At 47.2% G+C, this 14597-nt stretch overlaps 1 protein-coding gene across 5 annotated transcripts in view; it reads left to right on the forward strand.

Moving 5' to 3' along the window:
• Nucleotides 1–14597, forward strand: part of itpr2 (inositol 1,4,5-trisphosphate receptor, type 2) — a 252424-nt gene that overhangs the window by 112968 nt on the left and 124859 nt on the right. For all 5 annotated transcript variants that reach the window (XM_078235257.1, XM_078235259.1, XM_078235258.1 and 2 more), the window contains 8 exons: nt 1186–1388; nt 2426–2543; nt 5035–5086; nt 6187–6352; nt 8556–8723; nt 11048–11137; nt 14020–14148; nt 14295–14417. In XM_078235257.1, the coding sequence (XP_078091383.1) occupies nt 1186–1388; nt 2426–2543; nt 5035–5086; nt 6187–6352; nt 8556–8723; nt 11048–11137; nt 14020–14148; nt 14295–14417 (1049 nt within the window). The remainder of the gene's footprint in view (nt 1–1185; nt 1389–2425; nt 2544–5034; nt 5087–6186; nt 6353–8555; nt 8724–11047; nt 11138–14019; nt 14149–14294; nt 14418–14597) is intronic.

Below are 14597 nucleotides of genomic sequence, written 5' to 3' on the forward strand. Positions count from 1 at the left end.
AGTGATCCTGCCAACATCGAGGCCTGATCTTCATTCACACGGCCGGGAACTTGTCAGGCAGGCTGCCTCAAGGGGGCGCACTGTAAGCTGTGGCTCAGTGGGCAGCAGTCTCGCCTCGGAGTCGGAAGGTCATGGGTTCAAATCCCACATCCGAGACCTGAGCAGGAAAGCGTGTCTGGTGCCCCAGTGCCATGCTGGGTGAGTGCCACACTGCCTTGGGTGCCACCCTTTAGATGGGATGTTAGCCCTGGCATGCCCTTCGGGTGGAACCTCCGACCCTGTCTGCGGCTGGGATTCTCCGGTGCTGCTGCAGTGACTGGAGTCTTGGCTGAGTGCCAAATTCTCCCTTCTCACTGGCAGCGAGACCGGGATGGGCGAGATTGGGGAATCCTGCCCGAAAGCGCCAGTGGCAGTTATGGGGAAGAGCAGGGGTGCTCTCCCCGGTGCCCCGGCCAATAATTATCCCTCCGTCTACATCGCAAAAATCAGCTAGTCAGCCATTATTGCGCTGCTCCTTGCGGGGGGGCTTACTGTACACACACTTGCTGCCGTCACAACAGCGACGATGCTTTTTACTTCACTGACTGGGGAGCATTAAGAAATGTCCTGAGGTTGTGAAAGGTGCTATACAAAGGCAGATTCTTTCTTCTCTTGCCTGTGGTTCTTGCTTTGCTCAGTCAATTCCCAGTGTAATTCCCAAGGGCTGGAAAATCCCCCCCGATTATCCCACCTCCCACGCGCAGGACACCATGGTGGCAGTGCGTGCTCTGTGTTCAGCATTGCCACACTGAGAAAATGCCACTTGGTGTCTCATCAGGAGCTCAAGAAAAGGCAAAACCGTGTGAGCTCTCTGTCCGTTCCCCCACCTCATCTCATTTTAAAAATGTATTTATTAGTGTCACAAGTAGGCCTATTTATCACTGCAATGAAGTTACTGTGAAAATCCCCTAGTCGCCACACTCTGGTGCCTATTCGGGTACACTGAGGGAGAATTTAGCATGGGCGATGAACCTAACCAGCATGTCTTTTCAACAGTGGGAGGAAACCGGAGCACCCGGAGGAAACCCACATGGACAGTGGCCAAAAGCGGGAATCGAACCCAGGTCCCTGGCGCTGTGAGGCAGCAGTGCTCGCCACCGTGCCACCGTGCCGCCCCCACCTCATCCCTTTCCATCATTTTTTCAGGGAACAATGTGATCCGGACCATCCACGGAGTGGGCGAGATGATGACGCAGATGGTCCTGAGTCGAGGGTCGCTGCTGCCGGGGGTTCTGCTGGAGAGTCCGGACAGCCCAGTCAGGACGTTGCCCGGGAAACAGGCGCACGCCTCGGAGAACGAGGACGTGACTGTCATGGATACCAAGCTGAAAATAATTGAGATACTGCAGGTATGCCTCTGTCAGCTCGGAGAGTGCTGCGGCCGTTAGACTTTAATCAGCCCGCTGTCCGAGTGCGGATTGATGTGAGCACCCAGGGGAATGACAGCCTGCATTGGAGTCCTGTATCGTGTGGGCAGGAGAGAGTCACTCATCGAATTCAAGAAGAAATTCAATTGACCAGAAATACTTGACGCTGCTGAATAAGAGATTAGTGCAGCAAATCGGGGGGATGAGATAACTCGGGGGGGGGGGGGGGGAATGGCATCATATTTACAGCATAGAAACAAGATTTTGGATCTGATATTTCTGCACCACATGATCTGCGAACACCTTACCTCATCAAACTCCCTCAACATATCCTTCTGTTCCTATTTGCCTCGTGTTTATCTTTGAATGCAGCAGTGTTATTTTCTTCAATTACTCCCTGTGATAGCGAGATCCACAATCTAACCACTGAGTGGAATGCTTTCTCCTGAATTCCCTTTTGAACTGATTAGTGAATGTCTTATATCATAGAATTCCTACAGTGCACAAGGAGGCCATTCGGCCCATCAAATCAGCACTGACTCCTTGACAGAGTGTCCTACCCAGGCCCACCTCCTCCGCCCTAACCCCACACGTTTCCCATGGCCAATCCATCTAACTTGCACATCTTTGTACGCGAAGGGGCAATTTAGCATGGCCAATCCCCCAAACCTACACGTCTTTCAGATTGCGGGAGGAAACCGGAGCAGACACGGTGACATGCAGACTCCGCAGAGACAGTCACCCGAGGACGGAATTGAACCCAGGTCCCTGACACCGTGAGGCTAACCGCTGTGTCACCGCGCCGCCCATCTGAGCCCTTTAATTTAATCTCCCTCTCGAATGGAAACTTCTCTGCGTCTACCCCAGCAAGCGTTTTGGGGAAATAAAGATGGTTTTGGTGGCTTTTAGCTGTGACTATTTTAAAATGCACCCGGACATGTTTGAAGCTTCTGTTGGTGATTGCTATTTATTGCGAATCTGCCCTGCCTGGAATTGTGAAACTGGTTTTTATTTTTCAGTTCATCCTCAGTGTCAGGCTGGACTATCGCATTTCTTATATGCTGTCAATCTACAAGATGGAATTTGGTGAGAACAGTTCTGTGGATTCCTCGGCAGGCTTATCGATAGAAGTAGCAGGTGAGTGTCCACTCGCTGCGTGCTCAGCTGTGTTGGCTGGGTTTACACTCACATCCTTTGGTCTCGAGCCACTTCTCAAAAAGTAGCGGGAGGGAAAACCCAGCAAATCACTGGCCATTTAGCTTATTCTTCACTATCAGACAGCGTGAACCTTTAGATTTCTTTAAAACACCGAGGTTGTATTTTGGGGGTTGGTACTTTAGTGTTTTAAAGTTTATTTATTAGTGTCACAAATAGGCTTATGTTAACACTGCAATGAAGTTACTGTGAAAATCCCCTAGTCGCCACACTCTGGCGCCTGTTCGGGTACACTGAGGGAGAATTTAGCATGGCCTAATGCACCTAAACCAGCACATCTTTCAGACTGTGAGAGGAAACTGGAGCACCCGGAGGAAACCCATGCAGACATGGGGAGAACGTGCAGACTCCACACAGGCAGTGACCCAAGCTGTGAATCGAACCTGGGTCCCTGGTGCTGTGAGGTAGCAGCGCTAACCACTGTGCCACCCTGTGGTCCTAGGTTATTTATAACCCAGCTTAGAACACTGCAAATAACAATGTACTGCCAAAGGAGCGGTTTATATAATATGAAGTACACTTGGTGAACAATGCCGGTTTTTAGTATGTGCTGCTTTTGAATGATGGAGCGAAATCTCTGTTTCTCTGGAGTTGGGGGTCACGAACCTCGTGCTCTGTCAGAGTGGATCATCTGCTCCAAAGCTTCCATCGCCAACACATTTCAGCTGACTTGGGAGAAGTGACAATGGCCCTTTCTTTATCCTCTCTTCCTCTCTGCTGAATCTTCCACCCCTTTCCTCAGCTCTCACTTCATTTCCACTTTTCTCTCGCTCTCTCTCTCTCGCTCTCTCTCTCTCCTTTCATCCTCTCATTGTCTTTGTCTCTTTTTTTAACTCCATTCTGAAAGTTACAAAGTCAGTGTGCAGAGTGGACGGGGAAAGTGCTGAATCCATCTCCTCACTTGCCCCCAAAATCAATTAAAATTCAGATTGAATCCAATTCACGGTCCCCACAAGAGAGACAAACAAGATCCAAGCTGACAAGATAAGGCATTATTACCCCATCTTGTCTTGATCTGATGCTTGATTTTAGCCAAAAGGCCGAGAAGGGATCTTCCATCTTCTTCGCTCTCTTTTCTCTGCCCTTCCTCCTCTTCCTTTCTCTCTTTCCCCACCTTTTAGTGAGCCTATCGTTGCTTCTTCATATTTTCAAAAGTGCAATGTGGGGGTCACTGGCTGGGTCATACCTAGTTGCACTCGAGAAGGCGATGGTGAGCGGCCATCTTGAACCACAGCAGTCCCTGTGGTGTAAGTACACCCCCAGCGCTGTTGGGGAGGGTGATCCAGTATTTTGACCCAGAGGCAGTGAAGGAACATTCACCACAGTGTAACTGAGATTGAGAGTGGGCAGTTGCGGTTCTCTGTGATTCATTATATCCTGAAGCAGCTGAAACAGCGCTTGGCTTACAGACTTGTCACCTGGTGATTTAGCCCTGGCGGACTTAAACACATAATGGTCCTTTCTGAGCTGTCTTGCTAGCTATTTTGAGGCAAAAACTGGGAGCATGAGGCTATATTGAAATTTAAACTCTGCAATGTGAGTTTGTGGGGGCTACTATTTTTAAAATTACAAAAAATATAAATATAACAGAACATTCACTAACATAAGCATGTGAGTGAAGAATTTTTAAACAATTTGGCTTTGTTCTTCCACAGTAGTGATCGTGATATAGGTGCATGCGAGTGAATGAGTGAGTGTACGCATGAATATGTGTGTACACTTCATACACAATATATTCTAATGGGAGTCCTTTTAAATGATGCGGTTAAACTCCATGTTTTTAGTGTAAAAGCTACGAGGGTTTGAGTATGGATAGAGAAATCAGAAACCCATCATTGGATCACTGATGTTTAGTTAGCACTGAAAAGACTAGGAGCACTTTAGTGTTATTGGTGTAAATGGGGTGGTCTGTTTATACATCTCCTGCTGATCTTCACTGGAGAGGAATGTGAGCCAGTTCGCTGACGCTGTCTCACCTGTGGCCCAAAGTCGCAGTTACCCGCTGTTGTTGGAGTGATTATTCGTGATACACTAAGGAGAGGCTGCACAGTGACACAATGGTTAGCACTTCTCCCTCACAGCGCCAGGGACCCGGGTTCAGTTCCGGCCTCGGGTCACTGTCTGTGTGGAGTTTGCACGTTCTCCCCGTGTCTGCGTGGGTTTCCTCCGGTTTCCTCCCACAGTCCAAAAGATGCACAGATTAGGTTGATTGGCCACGCTAAACCGTCCCTTAGTTGCAGGGGGTCAGCAAGGTAAATATGTGGGGTTTTGGGGATGAGGCCTGGTGGGATTGTGGTCGGTGCAGACTCGATGGGCTGTCGGGATGCTATGAGCAGGAGGCAGGAAGTGGAGCTTGATCAATTAAATTTTATCACAACACTGATAATGTGTTTGCATCTTTTGTTTTGTCCAGTCCCAGATCTTGAAGCCATTGGAGAACAGGCAGAGACTATGTTTGCAGGAAGGTACGAGTTTCAAACATTTTATGGTTTAAAAAGAAATGATTGGGGTGAGTTGTGACTCTGATATTGTAAAATAATTGACATTCCATTTTGCATCTCTCGAAGCTGACACCCATATTACCAAGTTTATATGGGAGACGATATAAGGTCAGGGGTAAAATTCTTAGGAGCAGAGGGAGCTGGGTGTTCATGTTCATAGATCATTAAAGGTGGCAGGACAGGTGGAGAGAGCAGCTAATAAAGCATATAATATTCTGGGCTTTATTAAAAGGAGCGTAGAATACAAGAGGAAGAAGGTTACACTGAACTTATACATGACGCTAGTTAGACCTCAACCAAAACAGAAAATGCTGGAAAATCTCAGCGGGTCTGGCAGCATCTGTGGGGAGAGAATAGAACCAACGTTTCAAGTCTGAATGACCCTTTGTCAGAGATCTGAGCATGGGTCATCCAGACTTAAAGCGTTAACTCTGTTTCTCTCTCCACAGATGCTGTCAGACCTGCTGAGCTTTTCCGGCACTTTCTGTTTTTGCTTCAGATTCCAGCGTCCGCAGTATTTTGCTTTAACATTAGTTCGACCTCAGCTGGAGTATTGTGTACAGTTCTGGGTGCCTCACTATGCGCACACGAATGGTTCCTGGATGAGAAACTTCAGCGATTGAGGATAGGTTGGAGAGGTTGGGACTGTTCTCCTTGGAGAGAAGGCGGTTAGGAGGAGATTTGATAGAGATGGGCAAAATCATGAGGGGGGCCGGACAGAGTAGATGGGGAGAAACTGTTCCCGCTTAATAAAGGATCGAAAACGAGAGGGCACAGATTTAAAGTGATTTGCAAAAGAAGCAAATGTGATGCGAGAAAAACCTTTTTCACTCGACGAGCGGTTTGGGTCTGGGATGCGCTGCCTGGAAGTGTGGCGGAGGCATTCCGGAGGGCATTAGATGGCTACTTGAGTAGAAACAATGTGCAGGGGTACGGGGAAAAGGCAGGGGAACGGCACTCAGTCATGCTGCCTGTTTGGAGAACCAGTGCAGACACAATGGGCTGAATAGCTCCTGCTCCATAGTGATTCTGTGATGTGCAAACCATTTAATTCTCTCCCACAGCCAAGAAAGAAACCCAGTGGAACTGGACAATGATGGAGGAAGGACATTCCTCCGAGTCCTCATACACCTGATTAAACATGACTACCCCCCGCTGGTGTCCGGAGCTTTGCAGTTACTCTTCAAACACTTCAGCCAAAGAGCAGAGCTTCTGCAGGCTTTTAAGCAGGTAATCGTCCCTCGTCGAGTTGCTGTTAGGTCCTCTGGGCATCTCGCTCTCCCCTTTCATTTTCACTCTCCCCAATCTCTTTCTCTTCTCTCCCTTTGGCTCACATAAACGGGAGTAGACCATTCGGCCCTCCCCGTCTTCCTGCCTCTTTTTAATGAATTTGTGTGGGATTTTGCACACTGGGGCAATTATCCAAGGTTAGAGGTCAAATCCTGAAAACCTCACTGACCTCCATGTCTGATTTCATTCCAAAAATAAATCCTCTGTGTACAAATCTTGCAATCGTTTACCTTTGTGTGATAATGTTTTAACTCTCACCTCCTCTGGCATTCCAGCACAGGACTGAGGGAGTGCAGCACTCGCAGAGGGTTGTTTCTTGGTTTAGACGTTAAACTGATGCTGTAAGGAAAGGATTTGGATGAGCACTTGAGACATTCAAGGATACGGGACAAATGCTGGAAAATGGGATTAGCGTGCCTTTAGTGGTAGTTACTGACGGTACAGATTGGATGGGCAGATGGGCCTTTACTGCACTGTGTGACTCTGTCGTCCCAGGTGGAGGTGAAGATTCCATGGAATTGTTCTGATGACGAAAAGGGGAGTTTGTCCCGGTGACCCGGCCAATATTTCTCCATCCACCATCGCTGAAACAGACTATTTGGTCATTTAAGCCATTATTGTCTGTGGGAGCTTGCTGTGCATAATTTGGCCTCCACGTCTATATTGCAGCAGTGTCTAATTCTTTCCTTTTCATTTCCCTTCCTTTTTTTCCTCTTATTTTGTTATTTTCTTTTAGTTCACAGGACTTTTGATGAACAAAATATAAAGGTGTTTAGGATTGTGTTATCCGCCAAGGGACAGGATTACAAGGAAGCATCTTTTGCTTATTCAGGGACAGCATTTTGTTTCACAGAACCTACAGTGCAGAAGGAGGCCATTCAGCCCATCGAGCCTGCACCGACCACATTCTCATCCAGGCCCTATTCCACTCACCCCACATATTTGCCCTGCTAATCTCCCTGACACTAGGGTCAGTTTAGTTTGGCCAATCCACCTAACCCACACATCTTTGGACTGTGGGAGGAAACCGGAGCACCCGGAGGAAACCCACGCAGACACGGGGAGAATGTGCAGACTCCACACAGACCGTGACCCGTGGCCGGAATTGAACCCGGGTCCCTGGCGCTGTGACGCAGCAGTGCTAACCACTGTGCCACCACCCCAAAAAGGGAGAGGCTAAGGATGGATCCTTGGGAAACAGCAGATAATAATGTTGGGAAGGAATGGGATTCATTCATAGAATCCCAACAGTGGAGAAGGAGGTCATTCGGCCCATCGAGTCTGCACTGATAACAATTTCACTCAGGCCCTATCCCCGCCACCCCACAACCCCATGTAGTTACCTTGCTAATCCCCCTGACAGTAAGGGACACTGGTGGTTCAGCACTCAGTAGGGTGGAGGGTGATGAATGGAGGGAGGGGCTGGTTGATCAAGGTCCGTACTGCTTGGGGGTAGGGGGAGGGAGTGAGAGTGTGCCCGTTGGTGGGCAGGCAAGAGGGTCGCTGTGGAAAAGTAGAGGGGACACCTCCAATTTACAAACCTTACTCGCTGACAATGGTTCCCATTCGCTCCCTGATCCTACAACAACAACAACTTGCATTTATATTGCACCCTTGGCATAACAAAGCAGGCAAAAGTGCTCCTCAGATGTTAATCAGCGACTTAAAGAGGTGAGGGAGGTGGGCAGTGCGTAGCCAGGAGGGTACTGGGGGTGAAGGAGGGTGAAGCGTTTTGGGGAGTGAATTCCAGAGCTTGGGGCGTAGGTGACTGGCACCATGGCCTCCAATTGGAGGGCAAAGCAAGTACGTAAGGCACGAGCGACCAGAATTAGAGGAGCACAGAGACCCTGCGGAGTGGTCGGCACGTAGAGACTTAGAGACAGGAAGGGGGGAGCGCCAAGGAGGGATTTGAAGGTGAGGATAAGAATGTTAAGTTTGAGGTGTTGTCTGGACAGGAGCGAAGGTAGGTCAGAGGGCATGGCTAAGCACTAGGTGCCAATGGCAGCAAAGGTTTTGTAGAGGACGATGATTAATCGATAACTGTGCATCCTTTTAATTCTTTTGAATAAAATAGGAAAGATCTTTGATTGAAATGAGCTCTTTAACCAGTATTGACGGCCTATTTCTTTTAAATATTATTCAGGTCCAGCTGCTGGTTTCCTCTCAGGATGTGGACAACTACAAGCAAATTAAAGCTGATCTCGACTTGTTACGATTAATTGTAGAAAAATCGGAACTGTGGGTGGAGAAGAAAGGGAACTATGGCAGCAGCGAAATCCAGGCTGAAGGGACAGATGATGTGAAGACTGAGGTTTGTTGAACAGACAGGCCTGGGCTTTTCCACCCAGTTACCCTGGTTACTCAGCGCAATTTGCCCAAATTTGGTATTGTTATAAAGCAGAGGTTGATCCTCCCTCTGAGAACTAACACCTAACTACTCACAGGAGTACCTCACCCAATAATCTGTAAAAGTGAGTGTGAAGTGGTGTGATCTGTGCTTCAGCAACTTCCAGTGGTTAAATCAAAATAACTCTGGCATTCTCTCTCTAAAATCAACACGTAACACTTTATTTAACTAACAGTGAACAGGTTAACTAAACTATTAACAAACTGAATAAAACACGATTCTAATGGAATGCTGTTTAGATAAATATAATTCCCACTTATTAACAAAATAAATAGAACTTTTGTCACTCTCTAAATTACAACCAGGTTTTGTGTCTTCCGTAATATTCTGGGCCTTCTCTGTTGATTCTAAAGTAAATAAAGTTTATTTATTTGTCACAAGTAAGACTTACATTAACACTGCAATGACGTTACTGTGAAATTCCCCTATCGCCACATTCCAGCACCCGTTCAGGTCAATGTACCTAACCAGCACGTCTTTCAGACTGTGGGAGGAAGCCGGAGCACCCGGAGGAAACCCACGCAGACACGGGGAGAATGTGCAAACTCCGGATAGACAGTGACCCGAGCCGGGAATCGAACCCAGGTCCCTGGCGCTTCTTTCTTCTTTGGTGCCGTTGCTATCTCGATGCAGCTGTGGCAGGGGGCAGTTGTTCTCTCCCGCCTTGTCCCACTGCCCCCTTGCTTTTATACCTGTGATGACATATCAATATCCCTCACAATAGGATTGGTCCCAGGTTGCCAAAACCAACAGATTTGAATCTAATAGGTTACTGGTATCTAATTGCCTGATTCAAATTGATTGGCTAAATTCAAAAGCCTTTAATTCTTTTGCCTTGGCCTGTAGGAAAACCATTTTTCTGCTGCTGCTTGGCCTTTGGATACAAATGTTTAATTTTGGGCACTTGCACTTTTAACCTCCTCAGCACAAAAAAGTCACATTTTACCAGAACCATGCAATGCTTTCCCCTCCTAGCATTGTATAATTTTACAGACGCCAAATTCTAACATCCTACTTTTCAATCTACAATGGCTCTACTCAACTTCACCACAGCACAAAAAGATCACGGAATTTTAAGTTCGTCAGGTTTTGCTGATCTTTTGCATTAGTTTTAGAAGCAACGTGCTTCCCTGGCCACACCCCCAGAATGGACAAATCACCAATGGGAGCTCACAATATTTGGCCTCATTTTTAGGCCTTCAGGAAGGCCCCAAAGGTTAAGATGGATCAATTGGGCCAATTGGCACCACTAAATATGTTTTAAAAACCTTTAAATTCAATTTTTTTTAAAAAAAGAGGGAACTGTTTACTGTAATGCAATATGATGATTAAATGTATATTTAAATCATTTTCAGTCATTTTAATTTTGGGTGCTGACAGATGGTACATAGAAACTGCTTTTTTTGATTAAATGAAAAATATTTTTTATTTTCAGTTATATTAATCAAACAGTCCCAATTTCTCAATCGTAATATCTGTATATTAAGAAATGTTTATGAAGAGAATTTTTTTAAAAAATAACATTTTAAAGTAGGATCCTGCCCGTTCAATCTACCACTGACGCACAGTCCGCGCAGTGTATCGCGTCTATAAGATGCACTCAGCAACTCCCCAAGGCTCCTTCAACAGCACCTTCCCAACCCACAATCTCTTCCATCTAGAAAGACAAGGACAGCAGGTGGGGGACAGCATCTCCTGCAAGTTCCCCTCCAAGTTGCTCACCATCCTGACGTGGAAATATACCTCTGTTTCTACACGCTCGCTGTGTGAGATTGTTAATGGTGCCACTACGAGACATTTGCTGGGTTGAAATGTCCATCACCTTCTGACTCCTCCCCACTCCCGTTTTGTAAGTGACCTCCTCCCCCACCAAGCTCCGCTCTGAGAAAGTGACAGGCCTTAGCTCAGCCCCCTCACCACTCCCTGTTACTGCCTTCTCCCCAATCCTTGTCCCATCCCCCCCTCCCCCCAGGCTCTTACTGCCTCCCCAAGGGCTCTACTACCTCTCCAGTCCCTTACCTACCCCACCACCAGACTTTATTATCGTCCCCTACATGCTCTCATGCCCTCACTATCTCCTGTGCGTTTGGTCCAGCTCTTTGAGTTGAACTCTCAAATTGGCTAACCCCGTCTTTGAAACAGAGAAGCAGGCTTTTTCTTGGTTAATGAGTCGAACACGAGGTTTCCTTTCTCTGGCTTTCTGTTATTTCTTCATTCTTTGATTGAAGGACCCAGGAATTTTAAGTCCTGTGCAAGATGGCAACAAGAAACCACAAATTGACAGTAACAGCAGCAACAACTACAAGATTGTGAAAGAGGTGCGTACATCCTGTTAAAGTTCGAGCTCCACTTTGTCAGAGGCCCCACTCTGCTTCAACATTGCACCTTCCAGGTGGTGTTTGAGGGCATCGGTTGGGCCTTTGCCTAGACGGTTTTCAGGAGCAGACCATGTGTTCCTTGAACTGAAACCTTTACAAGTGAAATCCGCCAGAAATGACACGGAGCACTCTACACAAGGCGGAAGCTGAGGTTCTGATCTGAAGTTGTTGACTCGGTTTTAAGCTCGAAGGCTGTAGAGCGAGAAGGCCGAGATGGAAAGATGAGGGGCTGGATTCTCCAACCTCGCCTGCAGCTGGGGTCCTCCAGTCCCGCTGCACTGACTGGAGATTTGGCTGAGCGCTAAATTCTCCGCTCGTGCTGACAGCAGCAGCGGGGTGTGAATGGCCGGAGAATTCCAGCCACGGTGGGTGGTGTGTTCCCTGGATTTGCCTCGAACTACATTAGAACTCTGGGGCAGGCCGAGGTCAGAGGTGGCGGCATTGAAATGACCAGCAGGGTGAAGAGGGTATTCACTCAGGACTGAATGAGGAGGAAAGAGGAGGTGAATCTTTGAAATTCTCTCGCCCAGTGGGCTGTGGAAGCTCAGTCACTGAGTATGTTAGAACATAGAACATAGAACAGTACAGCACAGAACAGGCCCACGATGTTGTGCCGAGCTTTATCTGAAACCAAGATCAAGCTATCCCACTTAAAGACAGAAATCAGTAGATTTGGAGATATTAACGATATCAAAGCATATGGAGATATTGTGGGGAAAATGATGTAATGATGTTGAGGTAGCCCTGATCTAGTTGAATGGTGGAGCAGGCTTGAGGGGCTGAATGGCCTGCTCCTATTTCCTGTGTTTCCTACATCCTGTCTAAAAAGCATAAAATACCACTGCCAGACTATATTCAGACTAAACCTAATGCATTTACCTCCAGGTGAGGGGAGAAACAGCACAGCAAGTTAGAGATAGCGGAAATTCATAGATTCGATCTGTCCGCAGAAGGTTCACCACCTTCTCTATCATCGCTTCCCTCTGAAAATGTTGGGAATGATAACAGCTGGCTCTTCAAGCCAGCCCCATGCTCCTGATAATATTTAGAGCAGTGGTTCCCAAAGGGTGCGGCGAGAGAGGATGGCAAGTGTGGCGGGAAGATTCAAGGACAATCAAAGAAACATTTAAACATGGTTTAAAGAAGCATTGTTTTACACTTTCTGGATGTCCCATGATCATATTATAAAGTAGTTGTGTTCTATGTTATGAATCAAGCACTGCCCGGAGTTTTTTTTTGTTTTTGAATGTATTTCTTATCAATAAAAAATTCGGTGTGGCGCGAGCAAATTTTCATTCCGAAAGTGCGGCCTAGTGAAAAAGGTTTGGGAACCACTGGCTTAGAGAATCGTGGTGTGATGCTCCAACTTCACATCCATACCCACCCAGGGCCAATATCCAGCTAACAACAGCAGACTTCCTTCCTGAAAGGACATTCGTGAACCCAGATGGCTTTTTGCGACAATGGTTTCATGTCCACCATTAGATTTTTAATTTCAGATTTTTATTGAATTCATCATCTGCTGTGGTGGGATTTGAACCCAGGTCCCTCGAGCATCACTCTCGGTCTCTGGATCACTAGTCCAGTGACAATACCACTCCCCCTAACTGTTCAAGCACTTGCTTCCACTACGATGCCCCAGACAAGAATCGTCCCAGCTCGCTTTTGAAGACAAACGGAAGTCAGCTCCCCCACAACGCCAGCCGCTACCCCTTCCAGAGGCTCAGCCCTCTCTGACAGTGCAAGAACTGCCCAACTTTCAGACTTATAAACTCATCTCTCCCTTCCACCCCGTTCTTCAATAATCTGTAGGGATTCCGGGAATGGGGGAAGAGAGGGGGAATTGCTGGCCTAATGGTAATACAACCAGACTAATGATCGAGAGACCAAGCTAATGTTTTGGGGCCATGGGTTCAAATCCCACCTCGGCAGCTATTGGAATTTACACTCAATTAATAGATCTGGAGTTTAAAGTTAATCTCAGTAATGATGACCATGAAACCATCATCGATTGTCGTACAAACCCATCTGGTTCACTAATGTCCTTTAGGGAAGGAAATCTGCCGTCCTTATCCGGTCTGGCCTACATGTGACTCCAGAGCCACAGCAATGTGGTTTGCTCTTAACCGCCCTCTGAAATGGTCTAGGAAACCATTCCGTTTAAGGGCAGTTAGGGAGCTGGCTCAGCCAGTGACGCCCTCATCCAATGAAGGAATAAAGTCCAGTCCTTTCATTATTTTATAAGCTTCTATCCAATCATTTCACAGTCGAGGTTGCCCTGAGAGAACAGACCCAGCTCTTTAAACCTATCCTAGTAACTAAAGTCCTCAAGGTAGGAATCATCTTGAGGCTTTTTTTAGTTGAGATTTCTTTTTCAGACGGGGGCACGGCGGCACAGTGGTTGGCGCTGCTGCCCCATAGCACCAGGATTCAATTCCGGCCTCAGGTCACTGTCTGTGTGGAGTTTGCATGTTCTCCCCGTGTCTGCGTGGGTTTCCTCCGGGTGCTCCGGTTTCCTCCCACAGTCCAAAGATGTGCGGGTTAAGTTGATTGGCCGTGCTAAATTGCCCCTTAGTGTCAGGGGAATTGGCAGGGTAAATACGTGGGATTACAGGAATAGGCCTGGGTGGCATTGTGGTTGGCGGAGACTTGATGGGCCTTGTGCACTGTGGGGATTCTATAAGATTATATAATATATAAATATATATAGACGTTGAGATATGATCTGCTGCAATTTTCCATGTTGGCCTCTGAGAGTTGTGACGAAGCTTTTAAGTTTTGGTTTGTAACGAGCACTTAGGCGCTGATGTTCTGTGTTGCAGATTTTGATCCGGCTGAGTAAGCTGTGTGTTCAGAGTATGAGGAGGAGTCGGAGTCAGCAGCAACGTCTGTTGAAGAATATGGGGGCTCACGCTGCAGTGTTGGACCTTTTACAAATCCCATACGACAAGGTAATCTTTCCGATTAAACTCTGCTCAGGCGGCTGGCTCCCCAATTTGAATATTCCATATGCGACTTACGCGAGAAAACAAGAATCGGACCCTTGTTGTCAACCCACCAGGGCTAATCTGATTTTGTATTTCCCGCTTGACTGCAGACGGACAACAAAATGAACGAAATCATGAACTTGGCCCATGGCTTTGTGCAGAATTTCTGTGCGGGAAATCCACAGAATCAGGCCCTCCTCCACAAACATCTCAACTTGTTCCTTACACCTGGGGTGAGTACCCTCCCAGTGAACTCTTTATCTGATATTCTGATGCTCCTCGCCTTGCGGTTTAGCGGAACTGCTGTGGATGGACATCTTTGGATTGTTTTGTGCCTTTCTGTGTGACATCGTTTAAGACTTATCTAGATAGCCACATGAACAGACTGGGAATAGAGGGATACACACGAATGG

This window comes from Mustelus asterias, chromosome 19 (assembly GCF_964213995.1).
Source record: "Mustelus asterias chromosome 19, sMusAst1.hap1.1, whole genome shotgun sequence".
Lineage (NCBI taxonomy): Eukaryota > Metazoa > Chordata > Chondrichthyes > Carcharhiniformes > Triakidae > Mustelus > Mustelus asterias.